At 33.5% G+C, this 18441-nt stretch overlaps 2 protein-coding genes and 1 long non-coding RNA gene across 3 annotated transcripts in view; 2 read left to right on the plus strand and 1 right to left on the minus strand.

Moving 5' to 3' along the window:
- The window catches only part of LOC126889719 (uncharacterized), a 632478-nt gene that overhangs the window by 253722 nt on the left and 360315 nt on the right, over positions 1–18441 (plus strand). The window lies entirely within an intron of this gene.
- On the plus strand, positions 1690–8395 carry LOC126889401 (uncharacterized). The gene is made up of 2 exons (XM_050657659.1): positions 1690–4490; positions 8185–8395. Exons 1-2 carry the CDS (start codon positions 1690–1692, stop codon positions 8393–8395), a joined length of 3012 nt encoding a protein of 1003 aa, XP_050513616.1.
- Positions 16656–17834, minus strand: LOC126889731 (uncharacterized). The gene is made up of 2 exons (XR_007700150.1): positions 17638–17834; positions 16656–17435 (listed from the first exon to the last, which is right to left on the minus strand). It is a non-coding gene; the product is annotated as an uncharacterized LOC126889731 (long non-coding RNA).

Below are 18441 nucleotides of genomic sequence, written 5' to 3' on the forward strand. Positions count from 1 at the left end.
ATTTTAGGAAAAAAAGTATTCTTCATAAAAATCTGTGCATGGTCTAAACTTCAAGATGCAACCATCAGTTATCCAAGTTTGTTAATTTTATACGAGGTGTGTCAAATAATATGAATTTAGAAATAATTTAGAAATTCTTTCTTTCTTTGACACACCTCGTATAAAATTAACAAACTTGTTACTGATTGTTGCATCTTGAGGTTTAGACCATGCACAGATTTTTATGAAGAATAACTTTTTTCCTAAAATTATTAATAAAAGTGTTATTACATGTCTAATAAATAAAAATGATGTTCGGATTCGGTAATTTAGGAAAATTTCAGAATTTTTTTTTTCAAGTAGAAGGCTGTTATTGCATATTTGAATATAGTTTTTAATTACAAATAACTTTTCATAATAAATTTTTTTGATATTTTGAAATATAAAGGTACTTTGCTCTTGACCGAAATTCATATTTTTTGACATACCTCGTATACTGTTGACAAAATTTGATATCTGATGATTGCATCTTAGGTTTTAGACTGGGCAGAGCACTTTATAAAGAATGACTTTTTTTCGTAAAATTGATATTAAAAAAGTTTCCCATATGGTTTCAAGTTACGCAGACACCCTGTATATGTGTCTGAGGATTTTTCGTTCAAACGTACCTAATAAGTTCTCATCGCTTTTCGACAGTGTCCATGTCTCTGATCCATATATAAGGACCGGTTTTATCAGGGTTTTGTATATTTTGCATTTGGTTTTTCTCGTGATGTTGTTAGATCCTAGATGTTTAATTAGTCCATTATGTGATCTATCACAGAGTAGTTATTTCGATATGCGGCCACCACTAAATAATGTTAATGCATTTAGTAAATTTTGCATCTACTCGTATATACAGTAGGGTGCAAATGAAAGGAATAAATTTGTTATTTCGTAAACCGATGACATTAGGGAAAATCCCGAAAGAGGCCGATTTTTGTTTTTAAATTATATTTTGGCATACATATCATACTAGTGTCGTCATCCATCTGGGTGTGATGACGTAATCGATAATTTTTTTAAATGAGAATAGGGGGAATTTGGTGACATCGGCAGAACAAGTTTATGGCAAGTCCTACATGACATAGGATTCAAATTTAAAAAAGAGGATAACAGAAAAGCGCTTTGTGAAAGATGTTCTTGTCGAGTCATTATAAAATATGGCAGTGTCCGTGTTTAAAAGATATTTCTGCTTTATACATACGGCGAGCCATATGGTTTGTTTTTCGTTGTTTTAAGGTGAAGGGATGATGGGCGTGCTAGCCAGCCCACTTGAGATTGAAACCTATGATAAGAATGTATTGCTGTTTTAAGGAATGTGTAGATATTGGATATTATGTTTTTAAGTCAGTCGAGTTTGTAACATTCTTCGGATAACATCCAAATAAAAACTTTATTTTAAGCTACACTTGCGTATTTTTAATAGGGGTAATTTTCTGTAAACGAAAGTTATTTTCTTTAATTTGATTTCGAACCAGGGATCTTTGCGTGAAGTAACTCGTGGACATCCCTACGTAACATTTTGGCGACCGCGATAAGGACTTGGATATATACGGGTGTGCTTAAAAGTTAGTTTTTTCCGCTTATTTGAGTGTAAACTTTTTTCCGGCGAATAAATTCGTTTGTCGTGAGGCTCGGCCGAAGTTGTTACCCTTGTAAGCGAGAAATATGGCATTGGAATTAGAAACAAAACGCCGAACAGTGCTTCGTACTGCTTTTACGACAGCTGCTAATGTTTTGGACAATTTGTTATCTGAAACGGTGGACACTCGACCCTGGCAACGAATTAGTGTACAGTGGGAACTGTTACAAGTTAAGTACAATGAGCTGTGTGTCGTGGAAAGTGCGGTGTTTGAAGCTATGGTCGAAAAGGCTTCCGAGGCAGAATTAATCAGTGAGATGGAGGCAAAGGATAGATACAGCACACGCTACTATGAACTGAAGTACAAATGCGAAGACAGACCCAGTTTAGTAAGTTCAGAGTCATCAATAAAAGGTAAGCGCAGTTTTAAGTTACCTCCAATCGAATTCAAGAAATATTCTGGGGACTTGATAGATTGGCTTCCATTTTGGTCGCAGTTCAAAGTAGTGCATGATGATCCATCGATTGATTTAAACGACAAAATAGCTTATTTGAGACAAGCCACTGTAGACGGTAGTAAGGCCAGACGTTTAGTGGAGAGTTTTCCTGCAGTAGCCGATAATTACTCAAAAATTATAAAGAGTTTGAAGTCTAGGTTTGGCAGAGAGGATCTCCAGATTGAAGTATATATTAGGGAGCTCTTAAAGTTAATTTTGAGTCGAGTTTCTAGTAGTTCTTGTAATGTTTCTGCACTATATGATATGATAGAGAGTCAACTTCGTTCACTTGAGACCTTAGGCATAACTGCTGACAAATATGCGGCAATATTGTATCCCCTTATTGAGTCATGTTTACCGGAGGATATGATCAGACTATGGCATAGATCTTCACAGTTTTTAAGGCCTTCTGGTTCCGTATCCATGCACAATGTCGAAGAATATGCAGAAGTTTCAACTTTGGAGACAAGATTAAGTGGGCTAATGAGTTTTCTACAAAATGAAGTTCAAAATGAACAAAAAATTAATTTAGCAACGGAAGGTTTTGGTTTATCGACTGAAAATAAATGTAAATCTAATAACCTGGTTGAAAAGAAGAATATAAAATTACCAAAGCAAGGAACTGATCAGCCATCAGCGACCGCGGCTGGGTTGGTAAATTATGAGGTTGACAGGTGTATTTTTTGCGAAGGACAGCATGACAGTATCAATTGTTTTAAAGCACAAAAATTGTCTATGGAACAGAAACGACGAACATTGTCAGAGAAGAAAGCCTGTTTTCGATGTTTGAAGGTGCGACATTCTTCGAAGAACTGTAGAGCACGTTTGAATTGTATTTTGTGTTGTAAATCCCATGTTGTTTTGATGTGTCCTGATTTACCTGTTAACAAAATTGATACATCGACCTCAAGTATCAGCCGCTCGGAAGAAAATAGGACTGAGGATCAGACGCTTGCGAATTTGAATAATACACAGGTTTTTTTACAAACTCTGCGAGTAAACATAAGAAGTGCACATGGTACTAAACAAGTAAGGGCACTTATTGACACTGGATCGCAGAGAACATATATTTTACAGCGTACCGCACAAGAAATGGGTTTTTCTGCTAAAGGAACGGAAAATATCGTACATACGTTATTTGGCGGTAAAAGTACTTCTGAACAACGACATAAATTATACAAGGTAACTGCGAGTGAAGGAGCTTACTCTTGTTCATTTGATGCCTTAGATCAACCAAAAATTTGTGCAGATGTCTCTCCTGTTTATCACGGCCCTTGGGTTGAGGAACTTAGTGACATGAATATTTCGCTCAGCGATGTCGGACATATAGCACCAATTGAGGTTTTGTTAGGAGCTGATGTTGTAGGCAAATTGTATACAGGAAGGAAATATCAGTTACAGTGTGGTCTTGTAGCAGTTGAAACTTTGTTAGGTTGGACTCTTATGGGCAAGGTGCCGGCAGTTGCTTCTAATTTCAGCACATCTATGATGTCGATTGCGTTGTTTGTTGATAGTTCTTCTGTGGCGAAACTCTGGGAGCTTGATATTATTGGGATAACCGATCCTGTAGAAAAATTGACACGAGAGGTGGCGGCCAAGGAGGCTAAGAATTTTTTCTATGAGACTATCCGATGTGACAACGAAGGTAGGTATGAGGTTATGTTACCTTGGTTGAACAAGCATCCTTTAATTTCAGATAATTTAGTTGTCGCTAGAAGAAGGTTAGATACTACTTTAAATAAGTTGAAAAAGTCAAATTTGTTTGAATCGTATAATTTAATATTCAATGAGTGGTTGAACGAGGGTGTGATCGAAATAGTAAATAATCCCGAAGAGAATAATTGTGTGCACTATTTGCCTCACAGGCCCGTTATTAAAAATACTAGCGAAACCACGAAAATTAGGCCAGTCTTTGATGCATCATCTCATGAACAGGGTCGCCCTTCTTTGAACCAGTGTTTAGAGGTAGGGCCTAATCTTATTGAACTTATTCCTTCTGTGTTATTACGGTTCAGACAACAAAAAATAGGTGTTGTGTCGGATATTCGAAAGGCTTTTCTTCAAATTTCTGTACATTCGAAGGACAGAGATTTTTTGAGGTTCCTATGGGTAAACAATGAAGGAAAGGAATTTGTATTTCGACATAGGAGAGTTGTTTTTGGAGTCAACTGTAGTCCATTTCTTCTGGGTGCTACTATAGAATTTCATTTGATAAAGGCGCTGGAGAAGTGTTGTAATGATATGCCGTACTCTAAAAATACAATTGAAAGGCTTATGATTGGGTTCTATGTAGATAATTGTGTGACTAGTGTTACTGATGAGAATGAGTTGAGAAAGTTCGTATCAGAAGCAACTGCCATCATGGAGGAAGCTAAGATGGATTTGAGAGGGTGGGAGTCTTCTGGTAGTACAAAAACAGTTGTCCCTGTTCTTGGTCTTCTCTGGGACTCCTCAAGAGACACACTAAAAATCAATGGTGAAATTTTTCAGGGAGTGGTCGGAAAAGAACCCATAACTAAGAGACTGATGCTTTCTGTAGCTCAGAGTATATTTGACCCTATTGGTTTTACCTGTCCAGTATCTCTGTTCCCTAAACTGTTGCTGCAGAAACTTTGGGAAAAGCGCCTGGGATGGGATGCACCAGTCGAGAATGACATGGCTGAGGAATTTTGTCAATGGGTTACTCATCTTCCTGAACTGTCGAGTATTGAGATTCCACGTTGGATCCAGGCTGGGCCCATTGAAGCTGACCATTGGAGTTTGCACACCTTTTCAGATGCAAGTAAGAAAGCTTATGCAGCCGTAGTGTTTTTGAGAGTTCTTCGGAATGATGGTGTTTCGATTTTTCTTATAGCAGCTAAGAGTCGTGTGGCTCCTTTGAAGAAGATTTCTATACCTAGATTGGAACTGTTGGCAGCCACTATTGGTGCTAGACTTTATCAGTCAGTCAAAAGACAATTTTCTCAGCATGTTGAGTCTTATTTTTGGAGTGATTCCACTACGGTTCTTTCTTGGATTCAACGTAAGGATGACTGGTCTGTTTTTGTTTTTAATAGAGTTCAGGAGATTAGAAATTTAGCCAATGCTGAGTGTTGGAAATATGTGCCTGGTTCTCTCAACCCTGCCGATCTTCCATCAAGAGGCTGTGGTGTTCGGCAATTGTTCGAATCTCGATGGTGGGAGGGCCCGGAATGGTTGTACAGAAACGAAAATTATTGGCCCCAACAAAAAGTAGAGGTTGATGAAGAAGAAGTCGGCACTGAGAAAAAGAAAAAAGCCATTTCGTCACTATTGAATATGACGTCCGACGATTGGCACCTGCGTTACTTTTCTCAGTACACAAAACTGTTAAGAATGATGGCTTGGACGCTACGATTTTGTTACAATACGAGAAATTCAAATGGAAAACTTACAGGCGAATTGGTCGCGGAGGAAATCGACAAAGCCGAAATGTTTGTGTTGAAGTTAGTGCAGAAAGAAGCGTTCGGTTCAGATACGAAACGAATTTCCTCGCTAAACACGTTTGTCGATGAATTTGGACTTATACGTTTAAAAACTCGCGTTACCGAGAGAATTGACACGGAAGATTTTCGTCTGCCTATCTTACTTCCGGGTGAACATTTTATAGTGCGCAAGTTGATTTTGAGCTTACACAAAAACTCTTGTCACGTTGGTACACAGGGACTGCTTAGTTTGCTCCGCGAAAAATATTGGACTTTAGGGGGTAGACGGATTGTGCGGTCCATTTTAAAAGAATGTGGTGTGTGCAAGAGACAAGATGGGAAATCGTTCGAAGTACAAACGCCTTCATTGCCGGCCGATAGAGTTCGAGATGCTGCAGTGTTTGAGATTTCCGGGGTGGACTTAGCTGGGCCTCTTTACTTGAAATCGGGCGAGAAGGCATGGATTTGTTTGTTCACTTGTGCCGTTTATCGCGCAGTTCATCTGGAACTCGTTACCTCCTTGTCAACAAATGCATTTATTCAAGCTTTCCGTCGCTTTGTTGCCAGGCGTGGACGCCCGAGAACGGTTTATAGTGACAATGGAACGAATTTTACGGGACTTGAGAACGCGCTTAAGCAATTGGACTGGAACATGATCGCGGAATATAGTTCTACACAACGTATTAAGTGGCGTTTCAACCCCCCTACAGCTGCATGGTGGGGTGGATTTTGGGAGCGATTAATAGGTATTGTGAAAGGACTTTTGCGAAAAGTTTTGGGTCGAGCGTCTCTCAATTATGAAGACTTATTGACATTGTTGTGTGATTGTGAGAGTATAGTCAACTCGCGGCCATTGACGTATATTTCGGATGATCCTACTGAGTTAGCCGCGTTGACGCCAGGTATGTTTTTACGTGAGCAAGTCAGTTACGAGTTGCCGGATTGTGATTTCCTAGAGCAGAATTCTCTCGCACGCAAAATACGCCGTTTGCAAGAGTTGAGAAGTCATTTGCGAAAAAGATTTCGTGCTGAATATCTGGCTCAACTCAAAGCGGGAACGAAGAAGACGAAAGTGTCTAAAGTGTCTATCGGGGATGTCGTTTTAGTAGGCAACGAAAACATCAAGCGCCTTCAGTGGCCTTTAGGAAAAGTTATTGAACTTTTACCCGGTAGAGATAATCAGGTGCGATTAGTTCGTCTTGCGACGGCACAAGGCCAACTTCTGAGACCGTTGCAAAGGCTTTACCCAGTGGAAGTCGTGGAGGCAGTTACTGCTGGCGAGAATATCCAGGGTATTACCCTACGGGATGCGGCTCCAGAGACAGTGCCTCACGAGAACGGTTGTCAGCTCCAGGCTGAGGAAGAATCAAGTGAAATAAGTGCGGGAGTGACAAAAAGCAGAGCACCCGATTTAAATGAAAGATGTACGCGAAGTGGCCGGGTAGTTAAAACTCCTGTAAGATTCAAGTGACATTTTCTTGACTTGATTTTTTCATGACTCTGTTTGTTTTTGATATATTTTACTTTTCACTTTATTTGATATTTTATTGTAATTTTTCGTGACTCTCTGTATTTTTTGAGAAATTTTGTCAAATTCCCCAAGGTGGGAGAATGTCGAGTCATTATAAAATATGGCAGTGTCCGTGTTTAAAAGATATTTCTGCTTTATACATACGGCGAGCCATATGGTTTGTTTTTCGTTGTTTTAAGGTGAAGGGATGATGGGCGTACTAGCCAGCCCACTTGAGATTGAAACCTATGATAAGAATGTATTGCTGTTTTAAGGAATGTGTAGATATTGGATATTATGTTTTTAAGTCAGTCGAGTTTGTAACATTCTTCGGATAACATCCAAATAAAAACTTTATTTTAAGCTACACTTGCGTATTTTTAATAGGGGTAATTTTCTGTAAACGAAAGTTATTTTCTTTAATTTGATTTCGAACCAGGGATCTTTGCGTGAAGTAACTCGTGGACATCCCTACGTAACAGTTCTGTTGTACACAAGAGAATTGAGTTTCTGAGAAAATATAACAAATTTAAAGAAAAAGAGTAAACTTTTGTATATTTAGACGAAACATGGATATTTTCTAAGGGTGCTACCAAGAGAATATGGTAAGATGACAACATAAAATCGATCAAGCATACTAGTGGAGAAGGGAAGCGACATATAATTCTGCACGCGGGAGGGAAGACAGGATATATAAAAGGTGCTAATTTAATATTTTCGTCTACATAAAAAACAGTGACTATCATGACAATATGAACACGGAAATGTTTGTGAAATAGTTGCGTGAAAAACTTCTTCCCGGATTAAGTAAGCCCAGCGTAATTATTTTATACAATGCGCCTTACCATCCAGAAATACTAAACAAAAGTCCAGCAAATTCGTGGAATGTAGATAAAATTAAAGAATGGCTAACAAATGAACGCATATCTATTCCACAGCTTATATTAAAGTCTGAGTTGTTACGTTTGGCAAAAGAACATGCGAAACCAAAAATCTTTCTGGTGGTTCAAGTTATTGAAAGTTACGGGCATCAAGTTTTACATCTTCCACCACACCACTGCCAGTTTAATCCCATCGAAAATATATGGGGAACAGCAAAACAATATTACGACAACCATATTATGGTCCTAGTGGTTATACTGACGAAGCGGTTTGGGAAACTTGGCGAGAAGCACTTTCAACTGCAACTCCAGAAGTATGGCGGAACTATATATCCAAGTGCGAAAAATTAATTAAGGATTGGTGGATTCGTGAAAATAAAATTAACGAAATAAACCCAATCATAATAACAATTAACGGTGACCCCAGCGATGAAGATGATAGTGTGAACAATAAAGACTAAATCATTTTAGTAAAAAAAAATTGGTACGTATATTGACTTAATAATATTTAGGAGTTTACTTGAATATTTGATGTTTATATGATGCCCTGCTGTAGGATTTCCCGATTCTTTTCAAGCCGTGATCATTTTAGTAAGTGTGATTTGTTTGAAATTGGAACTATTTGTAGATATTGTAGTTACATACATATTATAATATTGTTTTTAATAATTTTTATTTACGGGGAAAATACCCCATTATACATAAAAACTATTAAATATACATAACTAACAAAGAAAACTTATTGACTATAGGCTGCATTGCGGCCGCTTTAATATATCACTTAAATTGATTGTGACTTTATATAAAACCATTTTAGAGATTAAATTAAAACATCAACAATACTGCAACGTTTAGCCTTCTACCTTTTATAAGAAGTTAGAATTTGTTTTATTTTTATTATATGGATATTCATGCAACAATTAAAATTAGGTATACTGATTTTTTGCTACGGGTAATGAACTGTTGTAAAGAATCATGAAATTATATCGTTTAGGCTTGTGAGGCTAAAATTTTAAATTATTTGATTTATATAAGAACATCCCCTCAAATAAAAAATGACTGCGAAAATGTGTAAATAGTCAAACTACAGCTGGCCAGTCAATTCGTTCATTTCTTTCTTAATCCGTGACCGGTGTAAGCCTACCGAATAGACAGTAACTTTTTTATTTGTGTACACGTTAGCGTGTACCTAGACACAGCGGATTTTTAGTTAAGTTAAAACCAGGTTTATTCATAATCCTCAAACCAGGAGAAATTAAATGTGTTAAGTTGAAAGTGAAAATGATTCTGGCCATGGTGTATATAGTGATGTTGAAAAAGTAACTATTCGTTACAAAGTACTCGTTACTTACGAATACCGAAAGTACCGATTACTATACAGAGAGCAAATCGTTACTTTGATTACTCTGATTACTTCGTTACTTTGTACCAATCGTATCAGAGCGGGTAACGACTATTGTATCTACAACCAGTACACTTGATTACTTTCTATAAAAAAAATACCAATCGTATCCTAGCGAGTAACGGACGGGACCGGTATTTTACGAGTGTTATGGAATATCGTTATCGGTATGAAGCGTTTTAAGGGTGTGACAGAATACCTATACAAAATACCTTCCTACTGAGAAATACGATTCTCGATATGATTACCGGTACTCAAATACAAAAGTAATCATAGTAATCCAAAGTAACGAATACTGTAACTGTAAATGATTACTTTATACAAAAGTAACGATTTGTAACGAATCCTCGAAAGTAACTATAATCAACATCACTACTATGAAAAATAATTCCTTTGCATTGCCCCTACAGTGTAGGCAACCACAACCGACGTTAATATCGTTTTTCTTTATAAAATTTTCAATTTTCATTATTTTCAATTAAAGCCAGTTTATTTATAATCCGCAAACGAGGAGCGATTAGGTGATATGGTTGTTTATCAATTTTACGGCTTTTTATACCCAGAAAATGAAAATTTATTCGAAATCTCAACTTTTTATTTGGTTATATCTCGAAAACGGAAAATCCCCAAATGAAATTTCAAAGGAGGGATTACCTTTAAGTCAGGAGGAGTTATTTTGACTATGGTACATACTACTTTTAGCCTTACAGTTTAGGTTTACCAAAAGTGAAAATTATTCTGCATTCCTTTGCCCCTACAGTATAGGCAACCAACATTAAAATCGTTTTTCCTTTATAACATTTTCAATTTTCACAATTTTCAATTAAAACCAGTTTATTTATATTCCGCAAACGAGGTGCAATTTTTTGATATGGTTATTTAGTGACTTTACGGCATTTTATACCCTGAAAATCGACATTTATTTTTAGCGCTGCGCCGAAATCTCCACTTTTGATTTGCTTATATCTCGAAAACGGAAACTCCGCAAATGAAATTTTGAATGGTGCAATTATCCGCAAACGAGGTGCAATTTTTTGAGCTATGGTAGAAGTCAAAATAACGACTTTGAAAAAACCGTTTCGCTAACTTTATGACGCTGATTAAGCATCCAGCACGCAACCGCGCTGTTGCCAGATTTACATCTTTTCTTTTAGCGGGAATTTTAAAATTTCTAATGAGAGTTGGTTTAAAATTTGACAGTTGTTTTCTCGAATCCGAATCTTAACCTTACTTTTGTGATTATTTATTTCCAAATATGTAAATAAATTGAAACAAGTATTGTAGGTACTTACTGTGTTATAATTTAAAACTCTTAATTATGTTAGTCTTTAAAAAAAATGAAGCTCAAAAAATACACTTGTTTACAGTGCAAATGATTTTTTAATGGCAATAGGGATTTAGGATTTCATTTGCAGGAAAAACATGGGCAACCTACCCAGTTGGTAAAATTGCAATTCAAAAACTCTTTAGGTAAGTATGGGTAACTTCCGCATTATTATTTATTTTTTAAGTATTAAGGTTGATGTTGATATGAAAAAGGTAGATTTCAAAAGTAGTTTTACGTAGGTAGATACTAGATAGAGGCTATTCCACGAACATACGTCTGTTCCAGACCATCGCGACAACGAATATTTTAGTGTGCAACATAAGAAGTACGAAACTAAATTGCAAATTGCATTCTTGTTTATTGGAATAATTTTTAGAGCCATTTACTTTCGTACTTATGTTGCACATTAAAATATTCTTTGTCACGATGGTCTGGAACAGACGTATATTTGTGGAATGGCCCATACAAGTAAGCTATGAGTAGTATAACTTCCCATGTAATCACCTGTTATGTTTTTGTAGATTTTACTGTCTGGATGGCACAGGAAGAGACACAAAATAATATTCAGTACTGCAGTCACAGGAGTACATAGTAGAGATATAAGAAAAAAGCTGTTCAACATCACCTCACACCGTTTAGTTTTTAGAAAATGAAAAGTCTTTAGGTTGAATGCGATCTGCAGTATCTTGCATTGCTACATAATGAATGTGTTTATATATGGTATTTTTTATTGAATAATCTATACAGGAACAACTAAATGAATGTATAAATATATTGCAGACATTGCATTTAGTTTTTTAGAGCAGCAAGTTTTTTTGTGTTTTAACAAGGTATTCAGTTTTTTTTTCTTTTAGTATATACACATTATTATCTTGTAAAATAGCAAGCTAATACAGTTCGGTATCTAGACGTTATGGAGCATTTAACAGGTTTACCTTTTTTAAGCTTTATAATCCTTTCGACAGTTTTATTCCTTAAAAACAATAACAACTGATTTTCAATGGCCATATTATTGGTATTTTAATTCCATAATCCTTTCTATAACAATAGGTGCATTGTTGGAAGATATTACAGTAGTTCTGCTGGAAATACTTACCAAAATTGTATGTATCTGCATCATTTAGAATTTTACCCAAACACCTATTAACCCTTAAACGCCCAAGGGTGGGTAAAAAATGTCCACCTAATGCGTATTCCCCTGTAACATATTTATTACGTGTTTAATTTTTTTTTTTTAATTATTTATTGTTAAAAAGACAGCCCATTATCGAATGTTAATTTGGTTCTACCAATATTTTTGAAAATAAAAGCAGCATCTTGAGTTAAATATGGATGGGCATAAAAAGTACACCCTTGGCAAAACTTGTTACTAAAGGTTTCTATATAATTTCTCGTTGGTAGGAAGATAATCCATATAATTATCAATGTATAATTACATAATCTACATAATTATCCGCCAATGAGGAGGCTGAAAGAAAGAATATGGAGAAAATCGACAAATCTGAATTACTGGTATGTTAATTTTGATGTACATTGTAATTTTGTTGTAAAGTTTGTAAATTGTTTATATTAATATTTTAGATGTTGTGTTTATTAAGCATAAGATTCTTAAGTTTAATCCATTTTCAACAACTCTCAATAAATATATTAGCTATTTTCGAGGTGGAAATTTTTTACCCACCCTTGGGCGTACATGGAACCTAAAAAAGGTTGGGCGTTTAAGGGTTAATACTCTATCTGAATCTAACATGTATTGCAGCTCGTTTAATGTCTTGTATACATAGAATTTTTTCAGAATCAGATATTTCATTAAGATTTACTTGCCATGCCCTGTCTATGTACCAGGGACATAACAGTCTATTAGTACACTCATGTATTTTTTCAAAAAAAGTTGATAAATAAAAGTATCTTTTGTATTTGAACATAAGAAAGCAATGGGAAATCCATACTATCATAAGTTCAAAGTCATAAGAAATGAGCTCATGAGTTCCATCAATTGCGATAAGCGATTTACCAACCTTAATTAATATTTCTTTTTGCACAGCATTCATGGAAACACATAAGACAAAAATCATTATTGTTAAATTCGGGAGGATTATCAATAATTAGTATGCCCTGTTGTTTGTAAAATAATATTGGACATAACCCAGTCTGTAAGCATTCACTTACCCACAAATCAACACTGGTTGCACATCCATCTTTCAAATCAATGTCATAGGAGTGTTTAATGTTCGTGTTATCTTTTCTTGTAAGTAAATCAACTCTCAATAATATTTAAAAAATGGATTACTGGTAACATTTTTGTTTTAAATTATATTGTGTATATGTAAATATTTTACTTACATTTTTGAAGATGCCCATAATGTGTTTTAAAATATGTTACTTGTATGTATTGTAATATTCCTGCACAACCATCAGTTTGAATATTTTTAGATATTAGTATTTGATTAGTACACAAAATGCAGAGATGTTCTCTCTTCTATCTTAAGAGCTGATTTAATCTCTACTTGTAGGTATCTGTAAAGTTTATCATTTTTCCCATGAACAATTTCAACACTTCCGGTTCCTCAGCGTCTATATCCAAACCTGTTACGATGACGTAATCATATTTCTCTTCTCTTTCTCTAGGTAATCTAGTCTAGTAATTAATTCTCGAACTGTCTTGTTTGTATTAAATATCTTAATTATGTACTTATTTTATTTTTATAATGAAAATTAATAAATCAACCATATGCGGCACAAGATACAAATGTTTTCGGAAATATATTTATAAGAATTTAATTACCTCTTTTGTATATGACATATACAGGGTGAGTCATGAGGAACTGTACATACTCCTACCTCGTATAGAGGCCCCTATGGGGAATAACAAATGACCATTAAAAAATGTCTGCTCCCATTGTTTAATAATATACAGGGCGAGTTTCGCATTTTGACAGAAATTTGTATTCGTCATAATTTTTGAACGGTCAGATCGATGTGTCTCTTATTTTGGTCAATCGTTACACTATTGCCACCTAATCAACTGATTTATTCAAACTAGAAAAAATCAGGTCCGGCTTTAAAAAAATTAGTTCGTTTAGGTCTTAGAAAAAATTTCACCCTGTATAAGCTTTTTGAAAACTCTAATACGAATTTTACAAATTACACAAATAGGGAATTAAAATAACATATTTATTTTTTTCCGCACACGATTGCTTAATTTTTTATAAAAAAATCAAATTTGATTATGAATTAAAAGTTTGGTAAAGTGAACCATAGATTTAACAAAATTAACTTTTATTACCAAAATTAATTTTTTTGAACAAATATTTAATTCATGTTACCACCAATCAACTGATTTATTCAAACAAGAAAAAAATCAGGCCCGGATTTAAAAAAAAGTTCGTTTTGGTCTTAGAAAAAATTTCACCCTGTATACGCTTTTTGAAAACTCTAATATGATTTTTACAAATTAGACAAATAAGCAATTAAAATGGCATATTTATTTTTTCCCCACACGATTACTTAATTTTTTATAAAAAAAAATCAAATTTGACTATGAATAATTAAAAGTTTGGTAAAGTGAACCATAGATTAAAAAAAATAACTTTTATTACAAAAATGAATTTTTTTTGAACAAATATTTAATTTATGTTATCACCCAATCAACTGATTTATTCAAACTAAAAAAAATCAGGCCCGGATTTAAAAAATTAGTTTGTTTGGGTCTTAGAAAAAATTTCACCTTGTATACGTTTTTTGAAAACTCTAATATGAATTTTACAAATAAGACAAATAGGCAATTAAAATGGCTTATTTATTTTTTCCCCACACGATTACTTATTTTTTTATTAAAAAATCAAATTTGACTATGCATAAAAAGTTTGGCAAAGTTTTTGCATAGATTTAAAAAAATTAACTTTTTTTACAAAAATTAATTTACAAAAACAACGTTTTTCTTAAAATTAAAAGTCTTACCATTTTTTTTTTCTATAACACGTCTAGATCTAAAACTTCCCATAACACTTCTTTTGGACTCTATAGTTTAACATAGACTTGATCAAATTGATAAATTTTAAATTTTTCCACCTAATTTTTGCGATTTACAAGTTTGCAACTTTTACAAGAAGAAGACTGTAGCGAAGTTGAAGAGTTGTAGCGAGTTAAACCGTGAGTTCATTTTTTTTTCATTTTTAGGTTAAAATTCTGATTTTGACAAATTTGATTTTTTAATAAAAAATTAAGTAATCGTGTGGGGAAAAAATAAATATGCCATTTTAATTTCCTATTTGTCTTAATTTAAAATTCATATTAGAGTTTTCAAAAAGCGTATACACAGTGTGAAATTTTTTCTAAGACCAAAACGAACAAATTTTTTAAATCCGGACCTGATTTTTCTCTAGTTTGAATAAATCAGTTGATTGGATGGTAACATAAATTACTTATTTGTGCAAAAAAAATAATTTTTGTAATAAGTTATTTTTTTTTAAATCTATGGTTCACTTTACCAAACTTTTAATTCATAGTGAAATTTGATTTTTTATAAAAAATTAAGTAATCGTGTGCGGAAAAAAATAAATATGCCATTTTAATTGCCTATTTGTCTAATTTGTAAAATTCATATTAGAGTTTTCAAAAAGCGTATACAGGGTGAAATTTTTTCTAAGACCCAAACGAACTAATTTTTTTAAAGCCGGACCTGATTTTTTTCTAGTTTGAATAAATTAGTTGATTAGGTGGTAATAGTGTAACGATTGGCCAAAATAAGAGACACATCGATCTGACCGTTCAAAAATTATGACGAATACAAATTTCTGTCAAAATGCGAAACTCGCCCTGTATATTATTAAACAATGGGAGCAGACACTTTTTAATGGTCATTTGTTATTCCCCATAGGAGCCTCTATACGAGGTAGGAGTATGTACAGTTCCTCATGACTCACCCTGTATATATAATAAGTAAAAACTATTTTTATAGCTAGGAATTACTTTATTGAACAGTCTTAAACCTGTTCATAAATTTTGTTACTATATGTTTTAACTCCGATTTTAACAATAGTAACTTTTTAGTTTAGATTTAGGTCAAAGTGTGTAATGTCATGTTTTATGTATTTTTGAACCCGAACACATTTGTAGGTAGCAAATAATATTTGTTATTCTTATCTTATTTTAATTATATTCATTTAAGTTTTGATTTAACAAATAAACCTATCAATCAAAAAACTGTTGTTTAGTTGTGTACACCCAAAAACTAGCTTGATGTAATACAGATGAATATGAAGTAAATACATGTGATAAAGACGTCTTTCTATGGTCAAAATTTCATCCTAAAGACGTCATTTATATGTCTTACGTCACAAAATTACCACAATAAAACGTTGTCACTAATTGCTCAATTTAATGTCATTCAAGTTAGATGTGATGTATTGATGGCAAATTGGTCATTAAACCTGACATATTTTGGTCATGTTTATGTCGCCTATCAATTAAGACTAAAAAAACAAGTCACTTCACTCTGTTTTCTGGTTATTTAGAGGATTTGAAATACATGGATTACTGAATTTTAAAGAAAGATGCATTAAATATAATAAATAAAGACAACTTATGACAATAAAACATTAACATCAAAATTGTTAGTCTTTGTTCTGCTCATACTTAACATAATCATCCTATTTGAAGTCCATATACTGTGTAATAAAACTTAAAGCCACTTTGTAGGCGTTTTTGACATTATCATAATTGTCTTTAATAGTAAAATGTATGTGTAACGCAATAGATGTAAAATTATTATTATTAACAGATTTACGGACACGCTTAGCCTGTAGCCACATCTTCTTATGGAGTAAATGACTTAAATGTGTTAAATAATTAAAACAAAAAATTATTTTAATTGCTTTGGCTTTCAATATAAACCAGAATAATACCACCATTAATTTTTAAGTATATTATGTAAGAAAATAGAATTTACCTAATAACTCACCTCGCCCCCAGGTAAAGTAAAGGTGCTACGTCACTGAAATGTTTTTTCATTTTTATTTATTTTGTTGCTTTAGCCAGCAGATACATGATGGAAATTATTCATACAATACATATTAATACTATTAAAACTAATACATATTAATATTCTAAATAATTATATACAGTAGAACCCCGTAAATCCGAACCCCGCGAATCCGAACCAACAGAAAGTGAAAAAAATTTAAAAATTCAAGACAAAAACTTAAAAACATGTTTATTATACAGAGTAAAGCCAGAAAATTGGACAATGTAGGTTTACTAGGACTTTGACATTTAAAATTTCTTAAAATAAATATTATACTTTAATATATAGGTTTATAAAGGTTAAACACAAACTTACTTTGGTTCTCTCGTAGTCAACTTGAGTCAAAAAATATTGTCCATACTCTTGCGAGAACGTTTGGCTACTCAAAATCACAATGAAAGCTTTGAACTACTAGTTAAGGCTAACTTTCGGATAATCCGAACTTTTCGGAATCCGAACAGGCTGTCCCCCCAATTAGTTCGGATTTGCGGGGTTCTACTGTAATTATTTACTACTAAAATGAAGAAAAATGTCTATCTATACCACATTAATTGAGACACCATTTTCACTTTTCTTTTCGCAGGATCCTTGGGATTTTAAAGCTGTGTCTCTATCTTGTTTTGTACAATAATTATTGTTTGACAATGGCATACATACATAATGAGATGCTTCATGTTTTTGTACTCCTGTGACTGCAGTACTGAATATTATTTTGTTTCTCTTCCTGTGCCATCCACACAGTAAAATCTACAAAAACAACAGATTATTACATGGGAAGTTACACCAGTCTATATTCCTTAGTTATAGGAGGAATTCCTCCTATACTGTGGTTATACTACTTATAGCTTACTTTTATCTAGTATCTACCTACATAAAACTATCTTTGATTTCAACATCAACCTTAATACTTAAAAAATAAATAATAATGTGGAAGTTATTCCATACCAACCTAAAGAGTTTTTGAATTGAAATTTTACCAAATGGGTAGGTTGCCCATGTTTTTCCTGCAAATGAAATCGTAAATCCCTATTGCCATTAATTTGCACTGTAAACAAGTATATCTTTTTGAGCTTAATTTTTGTAAGCATAATTAAGCGTTTTAAATTATAACACAGTACATACAATACTTGTTTCAATTTATTTACATATTTGTAAATAAATAATCACAAAAGTAAGGTTAAGATTCGGATGTCAAATTTTAAACCAATTCGCATTAGAAATTTTAAAATTCCCTCTAAAAGAAAAGATGTAAATCTGGCAACAGCGCGGTTGCGTGCTGGGAGAGATTTAAATGTCCAGCAAACGACGGCACTGTTGCCAGATTTACCTTTTTCCTTTTAGCGGGAATTTTAAAATTAGTCTAATGCCACTTTGGTTTTAAAAGAGAGTTCTGTATTCTTAAATTTATAACCTTACTTTTACAAGTAATTAGGATTATTTTATTTACATGTAAATATTGAAACAAGTATTGTACTGTGTCATAATTTAAAACTCATGTTGCAGTATTTTGAAAAAAAAATGAAGCTCAAAAGAAATATACTTATACAGTACAAATTATTTTTTAATGAGAATGGAAATTTACGATTTCAAAGGTGAAAATGTGTTGGGATGGACACTTTTTTATTTTAGTATTAAGTGGTTACATAATTATTCAGAATATTAATAAAATTACTAGTAATTTGAATTAGTTTTAATATGTATTATAATAGTATTAATTCTCATCATGTATCTGGCTAAATAGCTAAGCGCTAAA

Source organism: Diabrotica virgifera, chromosome 8 (genome assembly GCF_917563875.1).
Source record: "Diabrotica virgifera virgifera chromosome 8, PGI_DIABVI_V3a".
NCBI lineage: Eukaryota > Metazoa > Arthropoda > Insecta > Coleoptera > Chrysomelidae > Diabrotica > Diabrotica virgifera.

Excerpts from the sequence above, each read along its gene's own strand:
- LOC126889401 (XM_050657659.1), top strand. The coding sequence starts at position 1,690 with ATGGCATTGGAATTAGAAACAAAACGCCGAACAGTGCTTCGTACTGCT. Across the intron at positions 4,491-8,184 it reads GCTAAGATGGATTTGAGAGG|TGGTTATACTGACGAAGCGG; the intron begins GTGGGAGTCTTC and ends TTATGGTCCTAG.